General features: G+C 45.3%; 2 protein-coding genes across 2 annotated transcripts; both read right to left on the bottom strand.

Moving 5' to 3' along the window:
* Positions 1–1,039: 1,039 nt before the first annotated feature.
* LOC124696168 lies at positions 1,040–2,596 on the bottom strand. Its single transcript, XM_047228933.1, has 2 exons — positions 2,541–2,596; positions 1,040–2,384 (listed from the first exon to the last, which is right to left on the bottom strand). The coding sequence occupies exon 2, from the start codon at positions 2,335–2,337 to the stop codon at positions 1,261–1,263; it is 1,077 nt and encodes a 358-aa protein (XP_047084889.1). The 5' UTR covers positions 2,338–2,384; positions 2,541–2,596; the 3' UTR covers positions 1,040–1,260.
* Positions 2,597–6,118: 3,522 nt separating this feature from the next.
* LOC124694863 (plant-specific TFIIB-related protein 1-like) lies at positions 6,119–15,585 on the bottom strand. The gene is made up of 3 exons (XM_047227793.1): positions 14,971–15,585; positions 7,201–7,359; positions 6,119–7,118 (listed from the first exon to the last, which is right to left on the bottom strand). The coding sequence occupies exons 1-3, from the start codon at positions 15,583–15,585 to the stop codon at positions 6,306–6,308; spliced, it is 1,587 nt and encodes a 528-aa protein (XP_047083749.1). The 3' UTR covers positions 6,119–6,305.
* Positions 15,586–15,827: the final 242 nt, after the last annotated feature.

Raw genomic sequence — 15,827 nt, 5'->3', positions numbered from 1 at the left:
TTCTCTAGTAACAATTCTTGAATAATGGTAGGACTAGGAGGGCGTGACAGAAAAAAAAGGGTGAGTATTGTATATTGAGAACACTTACTTTAATCTGTGTAGTTTGATTTTTAATTCTACCTAAAAGTGGAAATTTTGGTTATACTAAACTTGTGAGGAAATTGTTTCTTCTTTTGTTGTAGATCTTGGAAAAAAAATTGAAGAAATATAATCTCATTAATTTGAAAATAAGATGGTGAGACCATTTCATACGTATATTTTGCGTGAAATTTAAGGGAAGTAGGATTGTTTTTTAGAGCAGCTCTCATTCTGGCAAGCGGATCCACACAGTATTGCATGTGATAACCACCATCGCAAGAAAAACTACTAAACCAGAAAAAAAAATCCCAAACCTTGCGACACTATGTACATACACACATGTAGACAGCAGCAGAATATCAGAATACACAGCATGTAATATGAAAAGGCCATCATTTTCAAGTGAGCACAGAACCTGCCTGCAACCAGGTCTGGTCATCAACGGTGAACATATCGAAATTCCAATATTCACAGAAGACGACATGCGTACAAGGTAATGTTAACACAGTGCAACTTTAGAGATGATAAAAAGAAATTATACTTCATTTTCATTGATAATATGGATATCCTCTAAGATAAGCAGCAGAACTACTGTAAGATAGTCCATCAGAATCTTGTAACCAGGTGATACAACCTCATTTTTTCTTTATCCTCACCTGGGAGGCTGGAACACAGCGGGCGCAAACATCAACTTGTCATGGTTGAATCTGACCTAGGGTGCGCTGCTGTTGGAAATGGTAAGGTGAGCATCAGTTCTTATAAAAACTAGGCTGCAAGCAGTAAGAGGCGATGGTTACAGACAATTAGAACTGGACGGGCAGTTCAACCATCAGGAGGAGTTGACTCCAAAGCAAGAATACAGCAAGTTTCACACGGATATGTTTTATTTAATATACAGAAACAACGCAACACATAACCAAGTTCCAACACCATCAGAATTCAGAATGAAAAAAAAAAGAGAGAGAGCACAATTGGATGTTTGAAAGTGAAAACCACTACGTACTCCCTCTGTTCCTTCTTATAAGGTGCATTAGTTTTTAGGAAAGTCAAAGTACGCTAACTTTGACCAAGTTTGTAGAAACAACTCTCAACCTCTACAATACTGGTGAAAGTTAACGTAATATTTGATTTTTCAAAAAACTAATAGACCTTTATAAGGACAAATGGACAGAGTAGTACAAGTTATATGCAGAACACTGTAGGATCCAGTGTTGGCGCAACCCTGTCCCGAGCAACCTTGTATGCCATGGATGCACGACCCCGATGGCCAGTGATCCGCAGCTCCCCATTCTTGTCATACTTGAGACGAAAGGTGCACATCTTCATCACGCGGTGGCGTGGATAGGCAAACCACTCATCATGCTTCTGTGCACAGCACTGAACCAGGCAATACGTGCTGCATCCCATATACAGGAGGGTGGCCCCCCGATGCCTCATCGACTTGTGATCAAACACCTTATCCTTGCCAACTTTCCAAGCAGGCATGGTGTCACAATTCGCTCGGGATGGAACATCACATGAGCAGACATAACCAGTTCCATCTCTGCAAAGCCCAATCCACGCTTCGAGCTCGCTGTCGTAGTGGGCCTGCCCTTTGAATGGCAGCATCCACTCACCATGGTACCGGAACTTGAGGCTCTCTGTATTGAAGGAGTATGTGCTCTGCTGTAGGTCATCTAAAAGCCGTGAATTGTTACCCGGTTTCCACCCCTTGGCCGATACAAAAAGAGTGTACCCGTCCGGGTGCAATGCATAGCCAGTGACGTAAGCAGGCTCAAAAGGCAGTTCAGTTTTGATAGTATACCAGGACCAAGGCTCCTTGCTGTCAGGTGGCGGCTGGGAGCCGAGCAACTCAAATGACCGGTAAACCATAACGAAGAGCATGTCACCAACTGATGCATAGAAGGGTCTGAGAAATGACCTATGGCTCTGCGGTAACGGGCACACTGTCAGCCCCATAGTCTTGGTGTCGAAGCCAGTGATAGCAGGGCTGCCTTCGCTGGGACGAACAGCCAGGATCTTAGTTCCATGGGTGGCAAACGACATTGAGACTGGATGTTGTGCCTCCATGCGGGCGAGCGGGGTCGTGTCTAGGTAGTCATCAGAATCAGTGCTGAAGTCGTCCTTGCCCACCCTGTAGATGCTGTAGCCCCTTTCCCAGTCGTCCAGCAACACATACAGATGCTTCTGCTGCAGCTTAGACGGCCGCTTGGACGGGCGAACCGAGCAGCTACCCAACGAGCACGACCGCTTTGGCATAGCTCTGAAACGAAATCACCGGATCCCCTTCTCTGCGCGCCTTTGTTCTACAGAAAAAGAAAACATGTTATTACTCAACAAAGTATTTTCCTCTCTATATAGTCGGAGCAATAACGTATCCGGCTATGACAGGAATCCAATTCGATTTGTAATCGGGGTCCGAAACGCATAACTCTTGTGGGGAGAGGGAGAGAGAGATTTACTGGAGAGGTTTCGATCTCGAGTTTGGAGCCAAACTTGCAAAAGTCAATACCCCATGCGGTGGCTTATATAGCCCAGATCGAATTAGACTCGGCCTGCCCGTAGAGGAGGGAGAGCAGGAGGATAAGGGCGGTGCAGGTGACACACGCGCACTAAAAGACTCACCAGGAAGACTCCTCCCGCACGACCCCAACCCTAATCCCCACCGCACCCCTCCTCCCGCCGCTGCCGCCGGTGGCGCCGCCGGGCAAAGCCCCGGTGGCGTGGCGGCGGCGGGGTTCCTCGGCTGCGTCGGGAAGCGCTTGGCCTAGTCTTCGCGTGGTGTTCTGGGACGGCGTCGAGATGGTGGAGGCGACGTCGCGTCGGAATAAGGATGCTGGAGCTCGATCCCTATCTCGGCAAGGCCACTTGTGGCGGCGCCGGCGAGCTGCTGGCCTGGTTCCCTCTCAGATCCGCGGATCGGGGGGGGTGGATTCCCCGGGCACGGTCGAACCTCGACCCTGTCGTGGAGTTTGCGGTGTCTGTTCTGGAGTCGGAGGAGTGCTGATGCTGTTGCCTTCTCCTCGGCCGGCCGTGGTGGCGAGGGAGAGGAAGGAGATGGCACCACTGCCTTCCTTTTTAGGGTTTGTGTTCTTCTGGTGGCTTGCGGCTGTCACGTTTTGCAGCTTCTTCCGGCCGGCCTTGGTGGTGAGGGGAGGAGGCGGTCCGACGTGGCGACGCCAAAATCGGCCAGATGGTCGGGAGAAAGACCCTTCTTCCTCCTTGTCGGTATGATTTGTTGCTGCTGTTCTTCTTCTTCCTCGGCGCTGATGCTGGAGGGAGTTCCTGGTTTGCCCGGGCGGATGGCCCGGCCGCGGTGCTGGACCGGTCGGTTGACTCGAGTTCCCTTTCTTACGGAAGGGACACTTTTCGCGGTACTCAAGCCAAAGATGGCGACGGCTGCTCGCAAGCGTGTTGGATTGGTGTCCATGCCTTCTCGGCGCTGGTGTCAAGGAAGGAGGATGAAGCGTGGTGGCAATTGCACCGTGGTCGAAGATGATGACCTGCTTGCGCTTGGTTGTAGTTCTTTCTGCTGCAGGGGTCTTCTCTCAAGTTTATGGGATGATGACATAGGGCTCCGGAGATCTTCATGGGTTATGGTGGTCTTAGGGTGTTCTAGGTGTTCTTGGTCCTTTGTGTTTGTGTTTCTCTGTGCTTGTAAGGGTCAACAACTTTGTATCTTTTCGTGATATGAATGCAGAGAAATTCTCAAAAAAAAAAAAGGGCGGTGCAGGTGCAGGGCACCGGACCGGCGAGATCCGAGCTAGTCGGCGGAAAATCTTAGAGGTGGCTAGGGTTAATACCATACGGTTGGAACTTGAAAGAAGTCCACATACCCCCCAAGGTTTCAGGGTTGGAACGGAGAACCCCCCATGTATGAAGTGGATCACTTAACCCCCTCAGGTTTCCTAAACCGGTTAAATTACCCCCTCGGCCCTTTGATGGCTGTTTCAAGGTGATCTGGACAGTGGTTTTACTTTTCATTGAAATTTACATCTCAAATCAAACTGCTGGGCAGGTAAGGACACTTATTCTGCTTATTTGCTCTCACGTTTAAATGAAGCAGCTGTCCCAACCTCATTCACTTTTAGATCATTTGTCCCATTATAAGTTCGAATATGCTTATTTACTATCCGACCTAATTCCAATTGGCTGGAGTTAAAGTACTGCACCTTATTTTGGCTCTACTATATACTCTTTATGTGCCTATGAAGTAGATTTGAGGCACATACACGTTTTGTATTTAAGTTAAGGCACCAAGTTAATTCCTAGATATGTGTTCAGTTCACGTATTATTTCTATTTCTTTTAAAGAAGACAAGAGGCTTTCCACTTGTGATTTTCCTTTTGTCATCTCCATCCATGGATCGATTGAATCTAAACTCAGATAGAATTTGTTTTAAAGAAATGGAGAACTCTTAGTAATTATGTCTTGTTCCGTTAACATGTTCTCTAGGGTACATAGTTATGGCCACGGTTGGCTGCTAAAGGCAGCGATAAGTTGCTTAATGAAGCTAATTTACTGTACCTGTAATCTTGGTATGCAATTATGTGGGAAATTGCTTATCGTAATTCCATACCTAATTGTTGCTTTTCTTGAGCAATTATAAGCTTGCATTGCTCCCTTTCCAGAAAATGTGTGGTGTTGAAGAAAGAAAAGAACTTTCCTTCTGGACTCAAGGATTTTCCCCCTCTCGGCTGCATCAAATGCTGGCTTGCTAGGTTTTGTTCTTCCTCTTGGTAGTATCATGTATCCATTAAAAATGACAATGATAATTAACCAATCATAGCAATAAACAGTATATTTATTTTCAAAATTTCAACGCCCATATTTTACACCTTAATATTTAGAAAAATTACTACCATTATATTCAAAATATAACGGGCGCAGCAACGCGCGCTGTCATGGTCTAGTATCCTGGTATTCTTCATCAGGGCGGTTCTATTGTTGAGGTGTCTAAAGATGGTAGGTTCATCCTTGATTTAGTGCTGGCTGTGATCTAAAAAAAAGTTTGTTGTGTCTCCGTCGGGAGCAGACCGTCGCAGCTGTTTGCTTCAACTTGAATTTTCCTCTAGATCCGGTTCGAAGGTATACACGCAGACTCGATGTTTACCCCTGCCAGTTAGTTCTTCGTTATACGCATGATTTGATTGGGGCGAACCCAAGAGTGCGTCAATCAGGCTCGAATTCGGCACTCCGTGCTGCCGAAACAACCGATGCAGAATACATTGTCTCCTTGCAAGGACCACGCCGATATGCTGGTTTGTACGCTCTGGTGCAGCATGATGCACACGTCCGCTGCTTCGTATGCCCTCGCGCCTAAAGTCTGTTCTTGAATTTTAGTTGAAAGGCGTGGAGCGCGGATCAATGCGCCATGATCGTGGCCGAGAGCAGAGCTCCACTGACGCTCCAGCCCAGCAACACTGCACCACCAGCTACCTCTACACAGCCGTCGTCTTCCGCTACACCGGCGACACCGGAGGAGGTGCCTTCTCCGCCGGTGGATGATCACGCCCTTTAATTTCCGCAGCTATGTAATGCCAGCTGACATGCGGCCTTTTTCTAGTTCACTAGACATTGATTTGCGGCGATTTGCAACGACGTAATCGTCGAGACTATTCGATCTTTCTGTATGCCCTTTTTCTAGTTCACTAGACATTGATTTGCGGCGATTTGCATTTCTAGTTCACTAGACATTGATTTGCGGCGATTTGCAAGGACGTGATCGTCGAGACTATTCGATCTTTCTGTATGTCTTTTTTCTAGTTCACTAGACATTTATTTGAAGCGATTTGTCGAGACTATTCGATCTTTCTGTATGTCCTTTTTCTAGTTCACTAGACATTGATTTGCGGCGATTTGCAACAGCGTGATCGTCGAGACTATTCGATCTTTCTGTATGCGCCAAAACTATGTGATTGGTGATCTATTTGAATTATGTTCAAATTATTTGGGGATTTATTACAAGGTGAAGATGGGCGCAAGTTTCATGAGGCGATCTTTTTTTTTTTGTATAAACTGTACGAAGGCAAAGCTAAAATTAAATACTACTAGCAAGTTAACTAATTTGGAAGTAACATGCTACAGCATGGAGTAAAAATTACTACATCGTCTACATGATACATCGGAAAGACCATGTTTGTCAAGTTGATCTCAACTAGAGATAACATCTATATTTACAGATCCGATAGCTTCTAATTTCATTATAAATATTTACAGCTGCAACTTCACTTGCCCTCTTTATCACGGCCATCACCACTATCCCCAGCACTCCTTTTCCCACGTCCAGCCAGAAGGTCCATGCTAAAGCCCAGCTGCATCTCACGATTCCTAGGATACGATGAACTAGTTGCTGGTGCCGGTTGCTTAAGCTGCCATGGTACAGGCTGCCTACTGGGAGGAGATGGAAGCACCTTCGGTTCAGTTGCCCACCCATCAGCAATGTGTGGCTTCATTGTTACATCTGCCTTGTCAGAATCCATTGGACATGACTCCTCGTTAAGGTTAAACCCACGAACGCTTGTCTCCGTATTGTCGCGGTCCGATTTTGAAGATGCTGAAAACGGAACATTCTGCTGCCAGCATGCCTGGTTCAGGTCATGGGCCTCGAGTATCGAAGGAGGTTGACCAAGTAGGCCGGCTTTCCTGTCTTCCTCATCTTTTACAATTACCATGTGATCAGGCTCTGCGGCTTCACAGCTTTTTTGCTTGATACTATCCAGCAGCTTATCCTGATAAAGATCTTTTCCACTCGATGAGCGTGCTGAGTATATGTTTGTCATGGGGAAAGCTTTCTCTGGTGGCGTGGCTGGTGTGTAGTTTGGCGGTAGCAGATCATCCCAGTTCTCCAGGAGTTCTTTATACACTTTACGAAGAGTGACCTCTGTAAGGCCTGTTACCTTACAGATCTCTGCTTGAGTCTTGCGCTTGTCTTCGAGCTGACATGCAAGGTAGATAGCAGCAGCAGATATGCTTATGGGGTTCCGCCGTGTGCAGAAGCATTTGTTGACAACTACCTCACCAATGTGGGCTGCAAGTTCCTGAGGAAACAACACATGATTATGTTAAAGCAGGACACATTATTTTCCATGCCGTTTCAGGTGTATTAAGTTCATCCGATACCTGAGCTGATTTATTGAGCTGGAGCAGGTTACAAAACCGAGGCATGTGAACTGCTATTGAATTGCTGTTAAGAGGTTGCCTCAGTTTCAAAGATTCACCAAGTATCTTGATGTATTTTCCTATTTCTTTCTGAGGAAGATTGCTAGCAGTAGAGATTTCCTGGATATGCAGTAAACAGAAGATGAATTAGTGCTAATTGAAAATGTAGCAATAACCAAATGGAAGTGTATATTTTTAAGGGGGCTAAGAAATACTTGTTTCTAAGTTGACGATCCTAAGGGTTGTTCTTTATCCAACAGGAACTGCGTAGTTGAACAGCCTAGAAATTACTATGTGCCACTTTCGACTTCAAAAGTTGCACAACTTTTTTTAGGAACCTTCTTCTCGCCATTCATGGAAGTTGTTGGGCAAGGCGAGTCGTTTATTATCGGGTTTGTAGACCGTTGTTTGCCGCTTGGCAATGTATCATGTTGGGTGCATGGAGTTCTAACCTTCTTGGCGATGTACCGGCCGTCTTGGCCTTTCTTCTTTCTTCTTTATGATTAATACACCTTCCAGGGTGTATTCTAGAAAAGAAAAATCTTTTTTGGCAACTTTAAAACTTTGTGATGTGCAACTTAGTCGACTTAGAGATAGCAAATCCATAACGAAAAATGCTACACCAAGAATTTACTATTTATACAATCCTTATTACCATGTTCAACAGCTGACTTGGGACTAGATTCATTCCTGGACAATGAAGCATGACTCATGTGATTTTGTTAGGTATTTAGCCTAATCTGAAATAAATTCAACTCAAATTCGGATACAGTAAGATAATTCAAAGACATCTAGTTGTATTTTTTTTTAAAGGAGCAAATGCATGTTCAACTCAACACGGTCAGATGGTCCATAAATAGTGATACCAAGTAGAATGCTTTGACAGTAAATTGATAAGGGAACTTTGGTCCATAAATCAGTTTACTCAAAAGCAGCATATCATCCGACAGAAATTCTGCCAGACAGGCTAAATGTTGAGTTGCTTGGTATTTGAAAGTGATAGCTGAACATAATGGTACAAAATCCCCAATTTTACCACAAGTTCACATACAGTAAGATAATTCAGAGACATAAAATAAACTGTAATAGTTTGACAAAAAAAAAGAATAGATGTATGGTCGAGTCAACACAATCAGATGCTCAAATGGCGATACTATGTAGAGCACTTTGACAGTAAAATGATTAGGGAACTTTGGCCCGTAAATCAGTTATTTGAAAGTAGGATAACATCCGACAGCAATTCTGCCACACAGGGATCTGTTGAGTTGCTTGGTATCTAAAAGTACTAGCTGACCAAAATTGGTGATCAAAATCCCCAATTTGGAAGCAATCAAATCTTAATTTACTTGTGGCGATCTGTTCTTTAGAACCTAGCATTCCTGGTTAGTCCTGGATCCTGATTGCTTGGAAATTGGCAGTACTGGCTGACTAGAACTTACGGAAAAAAAATCCACAATTTTGAAACAATCAAATCTGAAGTTACAGGCTCCTAGGTATTTACTCTAATCTATAATAATTTCAGTGCAAGTTCACTTACAATAAGATTATTCAAAGACATTTAGTTGTACAATTTGGAAAAGAAAAGGAGCATAAATGTATGTTCAACTCAACACGATTAGATGCTCAATAAATAGTGAAACTAAGTAGAGTGCTTTGACAGTAAATTGATTTCGGAACTTTGGTCTACAAATCAGTTTGCTGGAAAGCAGCATATCATCCAACAGCAATTCTGCCAGACAAGGGATCACCTGTTAGTTGCTTGGTATATGAAAGTGCTAGCTGACCATAATGGTACAAATTTCACAATTTTACTCAAGTTCACATCAAGCAAGGTAATTCAAAGACATAAAATCTGAACTATTAAATGGGAGTTAGTCGTAGGTTGCTCAACACGTTTGATGGTTGTTTTTGAAAGCATCCTGTCCATCCAATCTAATGTCAACAAATAACACTGTCCGATCGATTTTTGTGGTACGCCTGTCAAATACTTCCAAATGTGCTCCTGCGCCTTCTCTAATTTTCTTCTGCTTGTGTTGCCACTTATCATGGTATTAAATTGGAATCAATACAAATTAATTATGAGATCACTCCTTGCTGCTTATGTCACTCCCGAGAAACAAATCTCAGAAGTCACAGCTGCTGCTGCTCCTCTCCCTCTCGATCCAATCACGCCGCCGCCTCACCACCCATGCATCTCGCCGGCCACCCCAGCCCCTCCACCACTGGCCAGTCCTCCAACGCTCAGCTGCCCTTCCTCCTGGTAACAGCAGAGCACCCCACGAATGAGGGACGCGCGGAAGCACACCCGCATGCCGCCTCCAACCATGCTCGATGTCTCCCAGTCCGCCGCCGCGCCGCCACGCCGTCTGCAGACCGACCACCTCCCTATATCATCAGGCCCAGATGGACTGCTTCCCCCAACACACCGCCTTCCTCTCGAGGGGAGGACGCAGACTGCCCTGCTCTGACCCCCATGTCGCACTCTCCCCGGACGGACAGCCTCACCTCTTAGTTTCAGATAAATTTGACATCCACATGAACATCAAGGTAACCACCCTCTGTTTACATGTCAATCATATCCCTTGTTGTTATGGGATATCCTAGCTACTGTATCTGGTGGTACTGGCTGTCGAAAAGAAAAAAATGCAGTTGATGTAAATGGAGTTTGTGTAGTTGCTACAGTTTTTGGAAAAAATCATTATCTAAAACTAAGAGTGTGCAGATGTATTTTGTTCCAGGGCTGATAAGTTGGATAAACATTTAAGAGTATATGTCAAACTGCGCAGGATGCTGAGGGTCAAGATTAGCAGTTTCCTGAAAATTTCACTCTTTTAAAGGGCTTGGGAACATTTAAGAGTATATGTCAAACTGCGCAGGATACTGAGGGTCAAGATTAGCTGAAAATTTCACTCTTTTATAGGGCTTGGGATACCCGGTCAGTTGACATCCAAGAATGCAGAGTACAGTTGTTTTGCTGGTCATAGGGTAGATAATAAGAACGGTTTCAGTTTTTGATGCACCTTACGTGTTTGTGGTATACTGGTACTGCATAAATAGGCACTGACCAAGTTTTGTTGTTTGCATGTTGTTTAGACACGGTTAAGCCGTTATTAGTTATTTCATCCATACAACTAATTTTCTCTACTGCATCTACAATTTCAGGAAAAATAGATGTATGATTAACAGGTTTCATCCGGAGACTTGGGTTTACTGAAAGCTGCACATAATAAAACCAGTGAGTTACTTAGAGCATCTCCACCGGCGCTCCCAATAGCGCTCCCAATAGCTCTATTGGGATTCTAGTGAGAGAAAACGCCCGCACCGGCGCTCCCCAAAAAGCGCGGGCATATTCTGGAGCCCCATAAAAGCGCCGGCGCGCCCGAAAGGACCCCTATGCCAAAGGCTTCGATCGGGGGCGCCGGCAACAAATTTCTGCTCAAAAGATGCTAACCGGCCCACATGCAGTGACAGCCCCACCAAAGATTCTCCTCTTTCATACTTTTTCTGCCCCCACCTACTTTCCTTTAAGTGCATGCATGTGCTATTGGAGCTGTGCTATGGGGGTCACCGGTGTGAAACACACTTCCCCATAGCACATACACTGCTGCCGGCGCGCCCCATATGTTGCTGCCAGCACTGCTGCCGCCCCATTTTATAGGGCTCACCGGTGGAGATGCTCTTAGGTCTCTCTGAAACTGCAAATACATAAAGGAGTACAGTCCAGTATATGAAGTTTGTCTTGCATTTTCCAAGTTAGATTCCTCAGAGGATGTTCATCATATATGAAGAATATTTATTGGACTAAACAAGTAAATAATATATATTGTCTCTCTTTCAAAAATGAAAGGTCCAATGTACATGCAGATTATTGTTTTTTGGGACTGATACGTGGAGATTAATGCCGATCGGCTAGCTTAACCTGGTAAGCCTTAAATTCGTGTCTCTGGATTTTACAGACATCTATTGGTTAAGTGATCAATAGGTTATCTATTGGTTAAGTGATCAGTTTGCAGTATAGTGGTTCTTCCTTTATTTCTTGCTTTTCAATTTTATTCTTGTATAACTCATGTCTAACTGAACTATACTTGAACAATCTGATAAATTCATTGTTGGTTGGTGAAGTTTCAATGCAACTCAGGTGACAAAAAAACAAGCTTCAGGAAGTGTTTTTGCCCTGGTACATGCTCGTATATTTAAAGATGAATCAACTTCTGGCTTGTGCGGAGGCTCCACTGACCATGAAATGTACCACTCGAATTCTACCAGGCAGTATAGTCGTGTTTGGAGTTCGTTCGTGTTGCCATGTGGTCCCTTGTGTTGGGTAAAGCTGGTGCGGCTTTGTTGTTCGGGTCTTTATTAGACTTGGTCGTGAGTGGGGGTGCGGTTTGTGTGGGCTTAGCCCTGTTGTTGGTTTTCGCCCGGTTTTCTCCTAAAAACTGAGCACTCTCTTCTTAATTAATAGAAGAGGCAAAGCTTTTGCTTCCGTTTCAAAAACAACTATACTCTGGTGCGCCGTAGTGCCCGACGAGTAAATAATTGGGACATGCTAATACTAAACCATGCAATTTGGAAATGCTACTGTTCTAGTGTGCAGCCTGTAATCTCTGCTAATACTAGACAATGTAACTGTCGCTAATTTTATATCCAGGACTATAGGTAACAAATACAGTATAATAATTCCTTGCTATCATCTGTTTTTTTTTCCTTTCAGTGGTTTCCATATAATTTTTGTGTCATAAATTGTGAACAGGTATACCTATGGTTTGAATATAACTCTCAATTTGAATTCCTTGCGTCAGTCGAAGCGACACGGGCTCATCATAGTAACTACTAACTAGGGTGGGTTGATAATAAGAATGAAGATAATGGAGTTCGGAGGTAGACAGGCGGGATACGTAGTCCCTGCATCGCCGGAGGTGGAGCTGATGGGAGGCACTACTAGAGGCTAAGCCTTGTCCAGCCACATATATACCGTTCCTTTATGCTGGAGAAAGAATGTACCACTTTATTATAACGTCTACTTAATTGTTTATGTCTCTCTTTTCTATTCAGATGATCTTAGGATCAAGTTTGAGAAGAAAGTGGGGCACAATGGCGCATGAGGTGAGTTCCATCAGATTCTAATCACAGGGTAGGAAATGGATCATAGCAAAGAAAGGTGTCAAGCGCTAGGCGGCAGTTGATGAAACGAGTAAGGTATACAGTACGGATGCAGAGCCGATCGCAAAGGGAAATAAAGCTGGGGTTGAGGCGAAGCCAGTTTTCCATATATGTCAACTTAAAAAAAATCCATCTATGTCCCATTGTCATCTTTTTTAGAGGGACGTCCCATTGTATTTGTTATTGAATAATATGGTTGCGGAACAGATCCTTCATTCATTAGCCACATCATGATCGGTCGTTCCATCACCCCCATCAATGGATGTGATCATGTGAAATCTGTTGACATTTCTGTACATTTTGCATCTTTGTTTTCTATACTAGGTTGAGGGGCTCAACGTCGAGAGGAACTGCAAGATAGATTCGTTGGAGTTTGAAAACGCAATAATATGAGACAAATATGTACTTCCTCCATTCCATAATTCTTGTCGTTGTCTTAGTTTAAATTTGAACTATCACCACGACAAGAATTATAGAATTAAACTATATCCACGACAATATATCTAGAGGGAGTACCTCCCAATTTTCCGAAGCATTGTCAGGGGAAACGGTTGTTGTGGCAAACAGTCAGAGTCCATAAACCATAGCGGAGTGTAACATGGTATGTTTCTATGGCACATATTATAGTGTGTTGTTATTTTTTTTTATTCCGTAGCAACGCACAGGCAGCTAACTAGTTAATTGTCCAATTTGACAAAAAAATAGAATAAATGTATGGTTGAATCAACACAATCAGATGCTCCATAGATAGCGTTACTACGTAGAGCGCTTTGATAGTAAATTGTTCAGGGAACTTTGGTCCGTAAATCTTTACCTACTAATAAAGGAAGTAAGGTTTCTCCCCTAAATTTTCGTCTGTTTTAAACTTGCCCCAGATTTTTTGTCGAAATTACAAGGGCTGCCACCGCTTAGTTACAAAACGGTTCGCAGCGTATTGTTTTCTTGGTTCGACATTTATTTTTCCAATTTTGCCCCTGGGTTGTTAACCCGGGTTAGGAAATATTACCCTCGTGCCACCGCGAAGTGAAAACGATTCGCTCGGCTGGGTTAGCTTGTTCCGATGGTCTCGCAATCGCTGTGGCCTGTGGTTGTTGTTCGGATCACGCTGGGCCGATGTGGGCGTTTTCCTGGGTCACGTTGGGCCAGTGAAAAATAAATGAAAATAGTTTCAAGTGTTTCCTGCATCGTTCGTGGAGAGTTAAGCAAGGATATTCCGAATTGAATAGTCCCACCTTGAGTTCTAAGATCTAATCCTCCCAGTTTATATACACGTGAATGTGAACGTCAGCAAGCAGCGTCGGAAATCGAACAAGGAAGCCTCAGAGGTTGTGGCGGAAAGGATGAGCTAATACGCAGAGACGGATCGATTGTTGCCGGCTTCACAGAGAACCGCAGAGAACGAGACACCAACTTTCAGAGAACAACGGCAACATCCTAACATGAGGGGAGGGCAAGCACCTCTGTGTGTGCCGAAGGAGAGAGGAGACGAGGTCAGAGAAGGAGCTCCAGAACCTCCATGGACCATGGCGCGTGGGCCTCTACGGATTTGTGGTGGCCGCGCGGAGTATGGATAAGAGGAAGGACCGTGCAAAGTATTGGGAAAACTCCACTCCAGAAGTTAATTTTTGTTAGTTTGCATGCTGAAAGTCTACTTAGAATTTTTTTACAAGATGGGTACTAGCTCTGTTCGTGGACCTGAACACTATGGCTCCTTTACTCTTCGCGTACAGAAACAGTAATTTGATGAGTGGAAAGAAACGCTCATAAAAAGAAATTGATAAAAAAATTGAGAGCTAGAAATTACATCATACTATTTTCAAGATTTGTGAGCACATATTAAATTATTTTAATTTTAATAGGAACTTCGAAGGTCAATCATAACTCAACCATAACTTTATATCCTCCGAGAGAATTGGATTGGTTGATCGAGGAACAGATCATTGGGCAAGATAAAAGAAAATTACCCTTGCACATGCCGATGCCCAAGAAAACTGACACGGCGATGCCTCCCGGTCGGAAAGTTGTAAAAAAATCCCATCTACGAGGCTGCGCCATGCTAATTCTCAAAATACTGAACACCGAGACATCAATGCCTGTGAAGAAATGCGTCGATGGTCCTAGGTACATTTTTTTAAATCCGCCGCAACGCGCGGGCATTGTGCTAGTCAGTTCAAAGAGCGGCATACCATCCAACAGGAGTTACTCAATACTATGTGAAGGTACTTTGTGTCCATAATTGGTGAACAAAGTCTTAAATTACTGACCCTAATTTGGAAGAGCACTCTTAAATTACTTGTGGAAATCTCCTTTGCTTTAGAACCTAGAATAGAATTCCTGGTTAGTTAGTCCTAAATCCTTGATTGCTTAGAAATTGGCAGTACTGGCTGATTAGCATTGATGAACAAAATCCCCAATTTTGAAGCAATCAAGATCTGGATGAATTACCAGCGTGTAAATATCGTTTCTTTTTCAGAACCTACATTTTGCGTCATCAGTCCTAATCAATCCTGGTTGTTTGGAGAAATGGAATATTTTCAAGAAATAAGCGGGGAGCATGAGCGCAGCACAGACCTGCAGTGTCCTGGGCTCCTGCGCCTCGCGGATGGCCTGGACGAGCGCGGCGGTGGCGAGCGCCTCGACGCTACGGTTCCTGAGGCAGGTGGCGGTGGAGCACTCCTTGAAGAGGTCGAAGGCGTGGTCTGCGATGTCCCGGTGGAGCCTGAGTATGGAGGCGACGTCGACGATCTGGAGGTAGGCGCGGAGGCTGTCGACGGAGACCATGGGCCCGGCGGGGTCCGGGGTGGAGGAGGCGGGGGAGTCGACGGCGAGCGCGCGCTCGAGCTCGGCGAGCTGGCCGGAGAAGGCGGAGGCGGAGCGGGCGAGGACGGGGTGGCGCTCGAGGGAGAAGGCGGAGAAGGCGGACACGAAGCCGGCGGGGAGGAAGGGGTCGTCGTCGTGGTCGTTGGGGGGCGGGGAGGCGGAGGCGGCGAGGTCGGGGGTGACGAGGGGGAGCGGGTGGATGGAGGGGAGGAGGGGGAAGAAGGGGTGGGTGTGGAGGTGGCGCTCGAGGACGAGGCGGGCGCAGGAGGAGCACTCGGAGACGGCGCGCGAGAGCGGCGGCTGCGTCGTGGCGCACCGCGCCGGCCCCGACGAGCGGCAGTAGGGGCACTGCGACGGCTGGGACATGGCGGCGGCGGCGGCGGCGCGCGTGCGGAGACGAGCTTTGTTTGGGTTCGGGGCTTCGGGCAGTCTCTGGGTCTCTGGGGGTGGCTGACCTCAAGCAAAGACCCCTCTGGCCTCTGGGACCTGCACTCCTGCAGCCTTTCGGTCCACTCGAGCTTCAGTTTGCTCTGTGGCTGTTTTTTTTTTTACAAATCTGACCTTTTTGACAAAACTGATGTCTGACCCAATAAAACTATCAGTTTGGC

Source organism: Lolium rigidum, chromosome 3 (genome assembly GCF_022539505.1).
Source record: "Lolium rigidum isolate FL_2022 chromosome 3, APGP_CSIRO_Lrig_0.1, whole genome shotgun sequence".
Lineage (NCBI taxonomy): Eukaryota > Viridiplantae > Streptophyta > Magnoliopsida > Poales > Poaceae > Lolium > Lolium rigidum.
Note: the sequence above shows the minus strand (reverse complement) of the source record. Positions and strands in the feature narration are given on the sequence as shown.